The 15364-nt window shown below is 40.3% G+C and overlaps 1 protein-coding gene across 2 annotated transcripts in view; it reads right to left on the bottom strand.

The window, feature by feature from the left end:
* fam184ab (family with sequence similarity 184 member Ab) overlaps nucleotides 1-15364 on the bottom strand; it is a 230106-nt gene that overhangs the window by 70840 nt on the left and 143902 nt on the right. For both annotated transcript variants that reach the window (XM_049589644.1, XM_049589645.1), the window contains exons 12-13: nucleotides 13776-13897; nucleotides 3404-3554 (exon numbers count right to left, since the gene is read on the bottom strand). In XM_049589644.1, coding sequence (XP_049445601.1) covers nucleotides 3404-3554; nucleotides 13776-13897 — 273 coding nt within the window. The remainder of the gene's footprint in view (nucleotides 1-3403; nucleotides 3555-13775; nucleotides 13898-15364) is intronic.

Genomic DNA, 15364 nt, shown 5'->3' with positions numbered 1-15364 from the left:
TGGATAGAGATACAGAAAACACATATTTGCTCAGTGTTGGTAATGATTGCAAAGAAGATGATTACAGTGTTACAGAGAAATATAAAGACAGTTTCTGTACCCCTACGTGCACCTTTGAGGGTACCTCACCTATGGAGAAGTGTCTCCCGTCTTACCTCTCCCCTTTTGCTGTTGTAGGGAGAGGTAAGCAACATTGCTCTTGTGGTAATTTCCATGTTTTAGCTTTTTAGCTATGTTTTTAAGTTCATTTTATGTCACATAATTTGTGTAGGGTTGATATGGTTGTAATTGATGAAGGATTTTTTTTTTATCTCTTGTTGTCAGTTATGTTTTCTGTGTTTACTGTGCTGAATTGAATGTAACATGGCACCCTTTGCTGTTGTGCTCCATGGGAGAGGGGCTTGAGTTTATATGGTTGAATTTGACGGAGAAATTTGTTTTCACCGCTTGCTATCAGAGTTGTAAGGAATAAATGGAGATTGCCTCCAAAGATATCCACAGTCTGGGCCTCTTTATATCAACACAATGCAGACAACACTAGAGTCCACCGGTTACATTTGGTAAAAAAAAAAAAAAAAAAAAGATCAGTGCTTTTCATCACCGTCTGAACAGCCCCACTTCATCCCTGTGTGTACCTAAAGCTAACACAGTGCCATCTAACTTAACTAAATAACAAAGTACCACGCCTAGAAACAAAAATATATGACTGGTTGACACTTTATGGCATCATTGGAGCACTGAAATAAGTTGAGGCCAGCTCAACTTTGATTTGTAGCGCGTCATGTGAAAACGACTTGTAGCCTCTTACTGTGTCGTTTGTAGTGTGAACACAGCTTAAGAGACATGAGCACAGAACAGACTGTAATTGTGTATAAGTGCATGTATAGTGAGGGTACAGTGACAAACTAATTAGGAATACCCCCTGACCTTATCTTATTTATTGTCCAGAGTCTCCCAACAGGCACATGAAGACCTATGGGTGATGGCATTTAAGTAAGAATGAGGTTGGGTGCCTGTGTCTGTGCTGCCTCTATGAACAGATCCCGAATAAGACAGGTCGATGTGTAATGTTTGTATATGATTGCATGTGGAAATTTAAAAAACATGCTGCTACTGGAAACAGCACGGTTTAGAGCAGTGAAAAATAACCAAAAACGGTAAAGTTGAGGGCTGGAAAACCAAAACAATGAGCTGAAAGATGCTGAATGCTCTAGAGCCAAGGGGAATTAAAGAGTCGTGATAACGTCAAGTATGAGCAACACCTTTGACATCACTCTTCATTAGTGTGGCTTTAACTAACCTCTGACTCATATGCAGGTATTGTGACATACCCTCCTTCCTTTTAAAATCCTAGCTAGAAGTGCTGATTTCAAGTATTGCTAACTGCGCACACATTGGAGCCCTACTCCCACTGCTGATACACACATTTGCAACTGTACTTTTTGAACAAACACACTGTGGAGCATCTTGAGTGTGAGCAAAAGTCAAAACATATTCTGTAAAAGTTCTATCTGCCCACGCATCACTGGCGCAGACATCACAATCTGTTAAAATACAAACAGTAAGAAAACAGTCTGTTCCTTCACTTCACTTCCAAACAGCTTCTTCTCTGTCAGTGTGTATCTATTAAGAGGTGGACCGCTGCTCTGATTTGACATCAGAGTAAATAAATATGGTTCCGCTGATTGCGCTGCGTGAAGCGGACACATTAATCACTGGATGAGAGCTGATGGACAGCATGACGGCAACTGGCGGCTGATGCGCACGGCATGCAAAAAGGAGCATTAATAAAGCCACTGACACTGTGTCTGTGTGTACGATGACCACAGGAGAGCTTAGGCACGCTACATTAATATTACCGGACAGTCATTAGCAGCAGCTGCCCGCTGCGGTGCATTCACTGCAGCATCAAATAACGAGCATGTGAGTGAGTTTGTCCACCAGTGCGAGGGAGAAATAAGTCAGTCTGGCACAGACAGGAGGTCTTATACAGGGGGCAAGATGAGCTTTGAAGGGATACAGTTGCTCTTACTGCCTTTCTCATTCTCTCTCTGTATTGATTTTCTTACTACTGGTATAATTACAGAAATTCAGCTACAAGCTGCAGGCATCTGGTATTTGTAACGTGAAGATTAAAACTATCTTTTACCAGGAAATGAGGGTACCTCTACTTCTCTACAGTGATGGAAAGTACATTTTCTTAACTACTGCACTAAAGTACAATTTTACGGTGCTTGTTTCTATTTTATGCTACTTTATGTTTCTACTCCACTGTGATGTATTTTTATAGGTAGTATACACTCACCAGCCACTTTATTAGGTACACCTGATCAGCCAATCACATGGCTACTACTCAATGGATTTAGGCATGTAGACATGGTCCAGACGACTTGCTGAAGGTCAAATTGAGCATCAGAATGGGGCAGAAAGGTGATTTAAGTGACCTTGAACGTGGCATGGTTGTTGGTGCCAGACAGGCTGATGTACTGGGATTTTCACACACTCTCATCTCTAGGGTTTACAGAGGATGGTCCCAAAAAGAGAAAATATCCAGTGAGCGGCAGTTCTGTGCCTTGTTGATGCCAGAGGTCAGAGGAGAATGGCCAGACTGGTTCAAGATGATAGAAAGGCAACAGTAACTCAAATAACCACTCGTGTCAACCAAGGTCTGCAGAAGACCTGAATGACTTGAATAACAGGTAAACAGTAAACACTTTTGAAAACATCTGAGTTGAGAAATAGGCAACACAGTGACAGAATCTTGGGTCATTATTATCAGCACTACCTTGTTGAATGGTTTTAGGCACAGGAAACAGTATGGTGTTCGCTTCTTATCCACAAACTCTCATATCACAGCCAAACAGTGCACTAAAATATGTTTCTCAAGACATTTTAGGCAAGAAATAGACAATGCAGTGACAGAGTGTTGGTTTATATTTGATCAGCACAGCAAAACTCTCTGCCCATTTCTGCTGTAACACCATTAGCCAATATCTTTTGTCAATCATACCTTGATGCGGGGCAGATAGTGGTTGTAAATGATGTGCAATTCATGTTGCTATCAGCAGCCGCAATTTGTTCTTTATGAATTAGCCTGTGAGTATTTTTACACTGTGGCATTGCTACTTTTATTGGAGTAAAAGATCTCAGTACTTCATCCACCACTGCTTATCCTCTAAACCAGGACTAGTGATCACCCCCCTTTGCATCTTCATTTTGGATTTTAAGTTTTGATTTTGCTCATTTTATCTCATTTTACTTTCAGATTTTTGTAAAACCTCTGACTATTAAGTGCATACAACACCAAAAACACTTCATCAGGGTGTAATTTAATTCCAGAGAAAGGCCAGGCAGGAGGCTGCTCCACACATATGCCTACAGAAACCATTGGTAGTACTTGTACCTGTTCCAGCAGGTCCTCCACTTTCCTCTGCCAGCTCTCTCTGGCGTTGCTCATTTCCTGCTCCTTGGTTTGTGCCAGCTGATTCAGCGCTGAGGCCTTGTCCTCCTCGTGGTCCTCTCTCAGCTCCTCACGTAGCTTCTTACACTCCTGCCTACAACACAACAAGACATAATATTTGTGTTCATGTTTCAGGTATGTGGCCAATGCTGTGACTGAGTGTGATTCACCAAACGTGCACCAAACCAACATCAATGCTACATGTAACTGTGCATTGCAAACCTTCTAAAAAGCCACAAGCAAAGGAAGCAAAGGTCAGTGCCTTTATACTTGAATATATAATATAATAAAAAGCAATGTATCAGAAAAAATCATGTATGAGTGAAGTGTTTGGAAAAAACAGGCGGTAACCACAGACGAAAGCAGCAGACAACATTTTGTCGGCTGTAAAAATAAATCTGAAGGAGTGAGGTTTTTGTGTTTATTAGAACATCCTCCTGAACTGAAACCATCTGATGCCTGGAGGAAAAGACATCTAAATCTAACAGAGTGTGCTACTCTTTATAGTCAACAGGCTAAACTTCCAATATTTTTTGTTTCTTTTGTTGCTTGTTTCTTTCATGCACCTTTTGCACTCTTGTTGTTGTTGCTGACATTGTTGTTTTTATTGACATGACTTTTTATTGCGATTCACAAACACAATATCTGCTAAAAGAAGAGGCTCAAACAAACAGCCCAAACTTTGCAACGAAGGCAAAGGTGCTTCACAGAGCTCAATATTCACTTCAAGGGAACAATAAATGGTCCTTTATCAGATCTCAACACTGCATCTATTGAGCGGCCATCACTCTTTAACACTGCTGCTAACAGCTTTTTGCATGGCTGTGTGTGTGTGTGTGTGTGTGTGTGTGTGTGTGTGTGTATGTGTGTGTGTGCGCGTGTGCGTGTGCTGTCAATGTAATAGCTGTGTGGGAGTTGAAATGGCAACTGTTAAATGAAGTATCGAGGCAAGAGCGTTTTTTGTCACTTTGAGAGCCAGAAAGTGTCAGACTGAAGGCGGGCTCGGGCTCGCGCTCACACACACACACACACACACACACACACACACACACACACACACACACACACACACACAGAGCAGTGCAGTCACACCCAGATTGTCACGTTCATCATGCAGCACGTGTCATCATTCATGTCCTCGTTCTGTACAAAGCACACAGTCACACACGTTGATGCATGCATGCGCTTTCTTTCACACTAACACACACACACACAAAGGCCTTGGGCTCCAAAACGCTCCGGTCTTCCTAATAAGTGTTGTTCTATAGCATTTGCTGGGCAGGAGGAGAGATGAGGGCAGACACAGAGGTAAAGGAAAGAAGGAGAAGATGAAGGAACTGTCAAAGATGGAGGACATATCCTGATAAAATGTGGGATAATTGGCTGGATTCTACGAGATATAAAGCACACGTGCTCATTTAAGGTCCGTATTCGTGTGTGAGAGTATGCATATGGTCTGTGTGCTCTCAGTGAGTCGTCTTTCTAATTATGTGATTGTGTATATAAGATTAGAAAATGTAGTAGCCAGTGTGATCTTCAAGATTACTGTAACATCTGTTTTTTTCCCCTCTGTTTTAATTAAGTTTTCTTATTTGCATGCCTTGTCATTTAATGGTATACCATATTGGCTGGCAAAGGAGATAAAAGCACACCATTGCAACTGGGCAGGACAGACACAAAAAAGGTTCACAGGCAATGGAAAAAAATGTCAATTTATTTAGAACATCCACGCACAAAAAGAAAGGTGCTCAAAGAGCAAAAGACTGCAAATGTTTCATTCCTTGACTTTCATCAGATGAAAGTGCTACAGGATTACAATGTTTGCTGCTATTTTTACTCACTTTTTTAAAAACTTTTTTTTTTTTTTTATCATTTCTGAACTTTAGGCACCCTTCTAGCACCCAAGCATTGCATTGATCTCGGCCTGTGAACCTTTTTTTGTTGCTGTCCAGCCCAGTTGCAATGGTGTGTGGGTATCTCCTCTGCCTTCCTTTCTTGCTTGTCCATAGTACCAACGCACCGAAGATAAAATTTTTTGTTGCCCTGAGTTGACCGGTTTCATAGCAGTCCTATGACTATTTTATTTCTATGTAATATCTGTTCGATTGAGAGTCCACAATAAATAAATAAATAAATAAAAACTCTCAACACTATCATTTAAAAATAACCATGTCCATCTGACCTACTCTTTGTAACCAATATACAATACAGTTTTGAGAAGCTGCAGTCAGGGCTGCTGCATGTGTGGTTTATCACTACAGGTCTTTTTATTTCAATGTTGGTCAGTGAGTATTTTGTCAATGTGGCCAAGCATCTCCAGTAAGTCGACTTTGTGCTTAGAATTCTTGTCGACTTACTATTTCCAAGGTCAATAACGAAAGTTTAAACCCAACATTTCCCTGATATTTCTGAATATGAACATTTTCACAGCAAAACATTTTCATAAAGAAACATAATCAGACCAAGGACTTGTACTGTTAACTTTTAACCTTCTTATTACCCTCATTCATTCTCAGCAGCAGCAGCAGCTGTGGCTGTGTGAAAGAATGACCAGGAAATTAAGTATTTGTGGTGAAACTTTAAAAGAGACATATCCTGTACTTTCCTGTTAATTTGGGTTCAAAGTTACAATGCTCCAATAAAAGCTTTTCATAAAAACACTAAGATGTGATAAGAGCTACTTTATGTGGTAATGAGGGTAATTAAATATTAGCTGTCCTTCTGATATTTACCTTGTCAATGTCAAATCACAGGCGGAGGTACAGAGTTTAGACACATTCCCAAATATCAGTGTACACAGAACCTGCAGGAGGCTTTTTGTACAAACTCTGCTCTCTGCTGGGTGATACTACTGAGGGAGGTTGGATCACCAAAGTCATTATTTCTCATCTTTGGGGGACCATGAGTGTCTTTATGGTATTTCTTGGCAATCTACTGAATAGTTGTTGAGGTATTTCAGTTTGGTAAACCGACCCGCAGTCTTTGCCATCCCTAGATCAGACCCACTTATCAGTACACACTGGCTTAAGAGGCAAAAGATTCAAGACCCTAACATGCTCCACAAGATCTTGTGTATGACCAGGACAAACTAACATCATACTGTCTGCGCTTTAGTCTGCTGATCCGCTCAACCTCCTCTGTTCATTTGGTAATCCACAGAGCTCTTTCCATGATTATGCTATCACAGAGAAACCGTCTGTTTCCACTGTGAAATAGGGATTAAAGCCAGCCTCCTTAATTCAGACGGCTCACTAACCACTGTGTACTCACCCCAACTCACCAAATGAATAGATGTTCTCCTGAGAATAAAGAGCTGTGCGCCGAAAGACAAAGCAAGGTGAGTGAAAGCTAATGAAGAGGAGATGCAGAGGAGGGGAAGAGTGACACGCAGACACACGCTCGGTACAAGCACGCTGGAACGCTGTTATTTCTACCGTATGTGGACCTCTGCTTTCAAGATCCAATCTTATTATGACTCTGAGATTTATTAGAGGTTTAACTGAATGGGCCACAGTCAGTTTGTCAGCAGAGCAGACAGAAAATTAGAACAGGCATTCCCTAATCTGTCTCTGATGCAGCCATTTTTCGTCATTAATGTCACACCGTCACTGTCAGTGTCTTTGTGTTTGGTTGTTGTCATGTTTTATTCAAGACACTTTCAAACCATAAAAACAATACTCAGTGGCTGAATACGTTTTCAGATCCTTTAGTTCAGTAAAAGTACTAATACCAAAATACTGCACTACATGTAAAGGACCGTCCACACCAAGAATGATATCTATAACGGTAACTATAGCTACATCATTTCAAAAATGGTTTTGATTCAAGTGGATGGTGTAGTTCACACCACAACTAGTGGTGAACAATATCATTTGAATCACCTTCAGAATGATTTCATAAACAACAGAAACACTAATAACCAATCAAAATCCATCCTAATTTGTGCTTTACGGAAAATTATCGTTCATCAATGTGGATGCTCACATTATCGTTACAGTAATTGTTCTTGGCGGATGGCTCTTAAAAGTCCTGCAACCAAAGCCTTACTTAAGTATGTGAGTATCATCACTAACGTACATGAAGTAATCAAAGTAAAAGTATCCATTGTGCAGTAAAACATTCCCTGTCCAGCCTGCTCAAACTGAAAAAATGGCCATATAGGTCAGATGTGCCAACAGCTTGTTATAACCCATATGTTAATTGTAAGATGGCCCCCTCTAGTGGTTGAAGCAATTATGACAGGAGCAGAGGAAGAAGTGACTTAAGGTAGCATAAAAAAGGGACAGAATTTACATAATATTTTTGTGTAATGTTGGTCCATATAGGGTGGGCGAGCAGGCAGTGGATCGGTCAAACAAACACAGGACTTTCACCCAGAAGACTGGTATTGTATCCCGAAGTCAACTTTAACTTGCTTTAGTAACAGATAGCCTAGTATGCTAGTATGTGTAGCATAATACGTTAGTGAGGTATGTGAAGTGTCTTATGTTAAGTGGCATGTCATATGTCACCTATGCCACGTAAGTCACGCTTAGTTAGAAAAGTACTATCTGAATCCAAATCATGATGTTTGTCCTAAACTGTACCACATAGTTTTGTTGCCTAAACTTAACCAAGTAGTTCTGGAGTGGAACTGCAACCGTTTAGCATTGTTATAGACTAGTTTAAAACTGTGACCTTTAGAGCGGCAACACAAACCGCAGTTCCAACAAAAACTTTTGGTATAGTAGCTTTAGAACAAAAAGTAACCCCTTTGGACGTGTACCTAGACCGTAGATCCATTTACCGTTTCCACCGCATACAGTTCTCTTAAATGTAGGTGCGGTTGTTGCTCCGTCCAGCTTTCGTTGTATTTGATGCAGAGGGAAGTCTGCACCTTATTTATCGTCCAAAGAACAGGGCTAGCAGGCCGACATTTTTAGAGTGTCTCTCGATTGGATATTTAAAAGAGCGGGTTTGTGTGCAGAATTCTTGTTGAGCAAGAGCAGGGGTGTAGAGTTGCCAATTTCTCTCCAAGTGAGGCAACAGAATATATGCAGTTCACATAATCCAGTAGAAATTCATGTACATTTTTTAAACGCTCAAAGATCCAATCATCACTAAAGAATACGTCATGCAAAAGAGACAATAACAACAAATGGAACAGTCTAAGTTGTCATAGCGAATTTAGGTGTGTTGATAGATTCACATCACCAACTCATGCACTGAGTAACATTACAAGTAAACATTGTACCTCAAAAGTTGCCGGTAGCAGTTGACTCCTCTAAATACAGGAGGAGATATAAATGATCTGGATAGCTATAGGCCTATCTCCAAACTATCATGTCTTTTTCGTCTGCAAATGCTATTTTAAGTCCCTGCCAGTCTGGGTTCAGATCCGGCCATAGCGCCATTACAGCAGCAACTGTGGTTGTAAATAATATAGTTTCAGCCCTTGATCGTAGGAGAAACTGTGCAGCAGGGAAGTTTGATCTTGATAGACATTGCTGCAACTTATTTGCCTTAATGGACTTTTTTCAACACTTTATTGCAATGACTATTATATACCTGCATCCTTCTAGCCCATTGAATATGAACTCAGGACATTGCTGTAAATGAGCTAAATGCTTAGTCAATTTTCCCTGAACAAACAATGGTTTGATTGATTGTGGTTACAAAACCAGCCACAACTCACAGCTGAGCAAGAGTAACAATTCTCTATTGACCAATCAACGGACTACAGTGTTTCTAACTCAGTACCCCAACAGAGGGATGAAGAATAATGGGGACAGTTCTATCAGTATGATCCACAACTTACTACAATGGAAACAGAAAATTCACTGTTCTAATGTGCACCATACTGACCTGAACTGAACTGGACTACTTGGTGGAAATGGGGCTAAATGTCATTCTGGGACGAGTCATAAAAGTCTTTTAGTAAGTCTGAGGAAGTCGACCTATTCTGTCAATCAAGTATGAGAGAGCCTAAGCCTTGTCAGTGTTTTGCTATTATATCTGATGTTTTGGGTTAGTATTACTGCTGCATTAGTGTAGGTTGCATTTTACTGCTGTTAACTCCTTCAAATACAGTTGGGTAGTTTAATCTACAACAATCCATCACATTCTACAAGAACATCATAAGTTTGTGGTGTGGTTGTTCTGTGAGAACCATGTCTCTCTAAAAAGTCAACCTTTAATGATGTCAGAAAAACCAAGACAGTTTTAAGAGTTCATTTAGCTTAAGAAGTAGGAGAACAATCTCAACACATAAAGGAACACTTCCTCCCTCAGTTTATCACCAACACTCAAAGTCAACACATCTGGAGATACACGGTTTTCACTGGACAGGAAGTAAGTAGTAACTAAAGCTGTCAAACAAATGTAGTGGAGTATAAATAATATAATATTTGTCTCTGAAATGTGGTGAAGAAGTATGAAGTTGCATAAAATTAAAGTTCTCCAAGCACCTTGACTTAGTACTTAAGTACGGTACTTGAGTAAATATACATTCCACCAGTGAACATATTCGATATTCTTGGCCTGTCTGGAAGCCGCCTCCCTACTGATTAAAAACAGTATATTAAGTATACAGCAGGTGCAATCAGCTAAATTTACATGATTAGTGAAGTATGTCTCTTGCAGGGAGAAGTTTGTGTTTGGGTGAAGAAAAAACATTCATACTTCTAGGGAGTTATATAAAAAGAAAGCAACTGTCTGGAGAGAGGCCGCTGACAGATTTAGGTTGTGATGATTCCCGAGATAGGAAGAGAAGGATGCTGAAGGTTCCTGCCTTCTGGTACTATAACATCAGTTCTTTCATAATTTGACGTAAGACTTGACTTTTATTGGCCCTCTGTTTTTGTTGTGCTTTTCCCTCTCCTTAAACTTTGAAAGAAGAGGATCATGAGGGCCAATATGAGTCATCAAAAACGTTTAGGTACATTTTTAGGATCCTGATCTGCGGCTTGGTTGAGACGGAAGCTTGTTTAAGATTATGGTAATGTTAGCGTTTATAGGTTTAGTCAGACTGAAAGATTGCTCTGAGGTGCTGCGATAGATCTCTGGTGTTAACTAAATTGTAATTGCCTTTTTTTCCCCTGTATAATTTAACAGGTGAATAGGTTAATTTGTGACCTGATTTATACAAAGAGATCTGACTTGATGATGTCGGTGTTATGAGATGCAATTGGCTTCACTCAGACAGCGAGAGCACAAAGGAGAACAAAGGATGAGACTGGAGTGATACAAGAAGTGGAGCGGAGTAATGAAAAATATTGTGGCAAGGCACAAAGACATCCACGGGCTCAGATAGAGAGGAAATGCTAAAAATATCAAACAATATCAAGTGTGACCTTTACAAAGAGCTGGGGTATTAACAGATTAAACAACCTTGCAGGTTGAGACAAGACTACAGCAGACACAAAGAAATCACCAGGTATATGGAGCAGCACGTGATGAGAGGAAGCAGCCTATTAATTAGATTTTTTTGATCCATAAACAAGAAGAAAAAGGTAAAAATCTACTAATGACATATTGCCCCATATATGCCATAGCAGCCATGCCATAATTATGCATAACTTAAAGCCATATTTAATGTAAACTGGTGAGTTGAATAAAAATGAACACCTGTACAGTTGTCATTTATCTCAGCTATGAAATTGAGCATTCAACATAGGGGTCAATGGGGATTGGCTCACTCTTGGAGCCAGCCTCAACTGGCCATTTAAGGAACTGCATTTTTTGTCAATTCTGCGTTGGCAGCCCCAAAGTTTGCCACTTGTTTCAAATTAGTTGGCAACAAGTTTTAAGAGAGACTGAACGAGTAACAAATATTAAAAAAGTAGTAACCGCTGAATAATTTTCACTGGCCTCCATGCTGCTTTCTACTGTTTACTTACCCTAATGTTTAGCAGGTTTTCCTGCATTTAAAAAAACCCCAAAAACAAAACATAACTGCTCTAATATTGGTGGCGTAAAGGTACACTGTGATGAAAGTCAGGGGTTACATCCAGCATACAGTACTTGTATCTGGTTCTAATTGGTAGGGCTGCCGCCGACAAAGAATTTTCCTAGTTGACCACTAGTCATCATTTAGGGCCATTGGTCAACTGGTCGCCCGCATTTTTAGAATATCAATTTAATTATCAAATGATATATTTTGGGCGTGGCAACACAATGGTTTGAGTTGAAGGTGTGAGAAAGAATAGTATCAGTAACATTGTTAACACTGTGCTACATTACAGAGAAATACAAAACCGTACTAATGAACCTTCATTAATATAGGCCTATGTTTTATCTACAAGTGCACGTCACACACTGAGCGAGCCGCCTGTTAATGACGCTGTCGGCAAAGCAGTAATGATTGTGCTAAGTAGCTAATGGGCATGTAGCTACTTACATGTTTCAGATGATATGTCATGTTTGTAGTCGACCAATGAAGATGAGTTTACATATCACCTTGGGTTCGTCCTTCACCTTCTCAAAATTATCCCACACTTTGGATTTCCTGCCCGACATGTTATTAACTAGCCTGTGGAATAACCCTATACATTAACATGACTCCTGACTGCTGAGCATGGCCTCTTCCCAATGAAATCTTGCCGACTAACAACCTTTGTGGGGCATCCCTACTAATTAATTTAGCATTATCTGTCCAGGGTTTGAGATCATGGATTACTGGGTTTACCAGACACAGGCTCAGGGTCCCAGGGGGTCTGAAAGTCCCTAAAGACAGAGTCTTTAAGAGGTGACTGACAACATTGATTTAAAGAGTCAAAGAGCTCAGTCAAAAGTGGGGATAGTTTTTTTTTTCTCCTGAACCCTATTAAAGGCTTTTAATATTGAGTATCTAGACTATTTTAAAGTCAGATGTGACTGCTAATCTTTAAATTAGTTTTTTAACTTGAATAAGTTTTTAGGTTCATACTTTAACTACAGCAGGTTTACATTAAAATGACTAAACCACCAGGGGCTCTGCTATACAAGAATATAACCTGTATCACAGGTGTCCTTCTGAAAATATTTCTTATGGTGCCCAATAGTTAACTGTATATATAATGTTTGATTTGCTGCGGCAGGAAGTTTAGGACAAGAGGAGATGTCCTGTCTTTATCTCCAGTGTGGACAAACACCGACATTTAGGTGAAGCTTCCAACAACAGGGGCACTTTACACAGCGTCAACCTGCAAAACTACTGCAGACAGTACACTGCCAATGTTCACGTGTCTGTACCCCGGGTGTCAACTGTCTCATGTTCTGTTCATGTTTGAGATGTGTGTCTGATTTCTACTGCCGCCCCAGTAAAAAAGACATGACCACAGTTTCCTTTGTGGCGCTGACAGCATTAAAAATAGCTTTTAAAGAAAAATCTATAGCAAATTCTCTTTGCAGAAAAAAGTGCCCCAATTACTCTGGATAATCCAAAAACCTCACTGGGAACAGCTTTCACTGGAACTACTTTCCACTGAAATTATAGTCCTCATAAAAACAGTTGACAATGTGTTCTGTGGATTAACCGGGGTAACTGGGACACTGTTTCTGCAAAACCAAAACAGGGTCCTTTTTTTTTATTTGGATGAACCAAACCTGGCTCAGTCTTTAACAGCTGAAGCAATATATGTGGCATAAACATGCCCCAAAGTTCACCAGTCACCTGACTGAATGACTGTTATACTATATGCATATCCACTCATTCACCTGTGATTTTAGGCAGAAACTTCATATCACTTCTTAATGATTATAGATGCGATCTAACAGAACCCAGGCACTCAGCGCCATTAAGAGTCACTTTAGCATAAAAAAGATAAAATAAATGGAAAAGCTTTAAGTGTTTTTTTGACCACCAAGACACTATTTAATGCTGAGATAAAGTCTAATAGAGCCATTTAGAGGCTGCTGACATCACTATGTGAAGAGTACATCCGTTCACACCTCAAAACAGTCAATTTCATTCTTGGAGGTTTTTGAATAATAACGCTTCGAAAGGTCTGTGGACGTTAACAGAGACTTTGAGCTGGGGGCTTTAACACTGGATCGAGCTGAGGAGTTGCAGAGCCCTCCAAGGATAATGCTCTGTCACGGTCAATATTGTGAGCTGAATGACCTGTGTATGTGTGTGTTCTAGTAAGTGTGAGAAATGAAAATAGGGAAACAGAAAGACTTCCATTTCCCATCCAGTCTTAATTTCATGGTCTCTCTTTGTTAAAAGACAATATGGAGACAGTGAGTGTTACTCTATCTTTGCCTCTCAGATAAACTCACACGCACGCACACATGCACACACACATGCACACACACACACACACACACACACACACACACACACACACACACCTACCTGAGTGTTTCAGTCCATTTGAGCTCCAGCTCCAGAGCCATCTTGTCCATCTTAAGTTTCTCCTCTTCTTTGGTGGTGATGAGTTTGGCTTCATGATGACGCTTCTGGGTCTCCAACTCTCCCTGAGAAACAGGCAGGCAGACGGTCGGTCAAACTCAGAGGGACTGACAGACAGACACATAGATAGACCTTGGTTGGTGAGCCATCGTAGTTTAAATGCTGCTCAGAGGTTTTTTCCGCCCTGACAAGAATCCATTTCTTTAGGCAACTCTGAAAACTTTTGGGATTTTCTGTAGCGTGAAAAAAGGTTAAAGCCTTTGCAGTAACATGGCTGACAGCTCATACAAAATGTTGCTATTGGCAGTGTCAATCGAAAACGCTGATGACATGGAAGTCCTTCAAAAACCCACTCTGGTAAAACCCAGAGTCTACGTTGCTGAACTGAAATGATTCAAAGATTGAGGAGCTGATAAACAAAAATAAATTTGATAAATATAAAAAGTGATTAGTTGTCATTAATAAGACAAAAAGCCACATTATAAAGAATATGCTGCTTTGCTGTAAATGGAATATTTTGGATTTTGGATTGTTTGTCAACCTAAACAAGAAATTCTTATTCTTATTTTAATAAAACATCATTATCACTTAATGAATTTGAGGGTCAAGCTATACTGTGAAAAATCCAGCTGATCCCACAAGATACAGTATGTGTTGTTGTATGGTGTGTTTTTGTGTATTTGCACCTCCATCTTCGGACAAATTTGAGTTTTACACGTCAAAAGTGAGGACTTTGTTGGGAACAGCTTGAGAGTTAACACCTGGTTAGTTTTGATGAAGTTTAAGTTAAAAATAAACTTTGGCATTGTGACATCTTGGACTCTATTTTCCAGTGTTTCTGTGTCTAAGTGACAAATGGAGACAACCATTTTTGAGAATGGTCCACTACTGAGAGAGATCGCTGCAGCCGGAGCAGTAAAACAGGCTGCAATATAGTCCCAACAAGCAATTGTGTGCCATTAATTTAAGTGCTTGTTTTTTGCCTCTGACAGGCTAAGATAAGTGTCCTACAACATTACAGAAAAAAATTCTACAGAGAAATTCAGTGTTTTTCCTTACCTTTCACTAATTTGATCTGATTGTTAGTATGTATAACCATGTCTCGCTTAATGGAGGAAAGAAAATTTTACTTCCATTTGTCGTTTTATATTTGGTGGTATGGCCCTTTTCTGGGGCCTCTCTGCCTTTCCTAGGCCTACGCTGAAAGCCAAAGGTGGAGAGAGCAAACATCCCTGCCCTTCCATGTGCCTACATGGAAAGCCTGAAGCAGAGAGACGAATCCTCCCTGCCCTTCCATGCGCCTACATGTAAAGCCTAAGGCAGGGAGAGCAGCAGCAAAGACCTCCCAGGAACAGAACGGAGCAGCATCAATGACAAACAGAAAAGACATCGATAAATCAGACACAACATGAAAAGGAGGAGCTGGGGTGGAGATGGGTTGCAGAGCAGCTTGCAGAGGAAGCAGCAACAATAGGCAGGCCAGCACAGTTTAAATAGGGTGCCCTGAATGAGATTCACCAATTGGTTGCATA

The sequence above is a fragment of the Epinephelus fuscoguttatus genome, linkage group LG11 (genome assembly GCF_011397635.1).
Source record: "Epinephelus fuscoguttatus linkage group LG11, E.fuscoguttatus.final_Chr_v1".
In the NCBI taxonomy this organism is placed as follows: Eukaryota; Metazoa; Chordata; class Actinopteri; order Perciformes; family Serranidae; genus Epinephelus; species Epinephelus fuscoguttatus.
The sequence above is the reverse complement of the archived record's forward strand: the minus strand, read 5'-3'. Positions and strand labels throughout refer to the sequence as shown.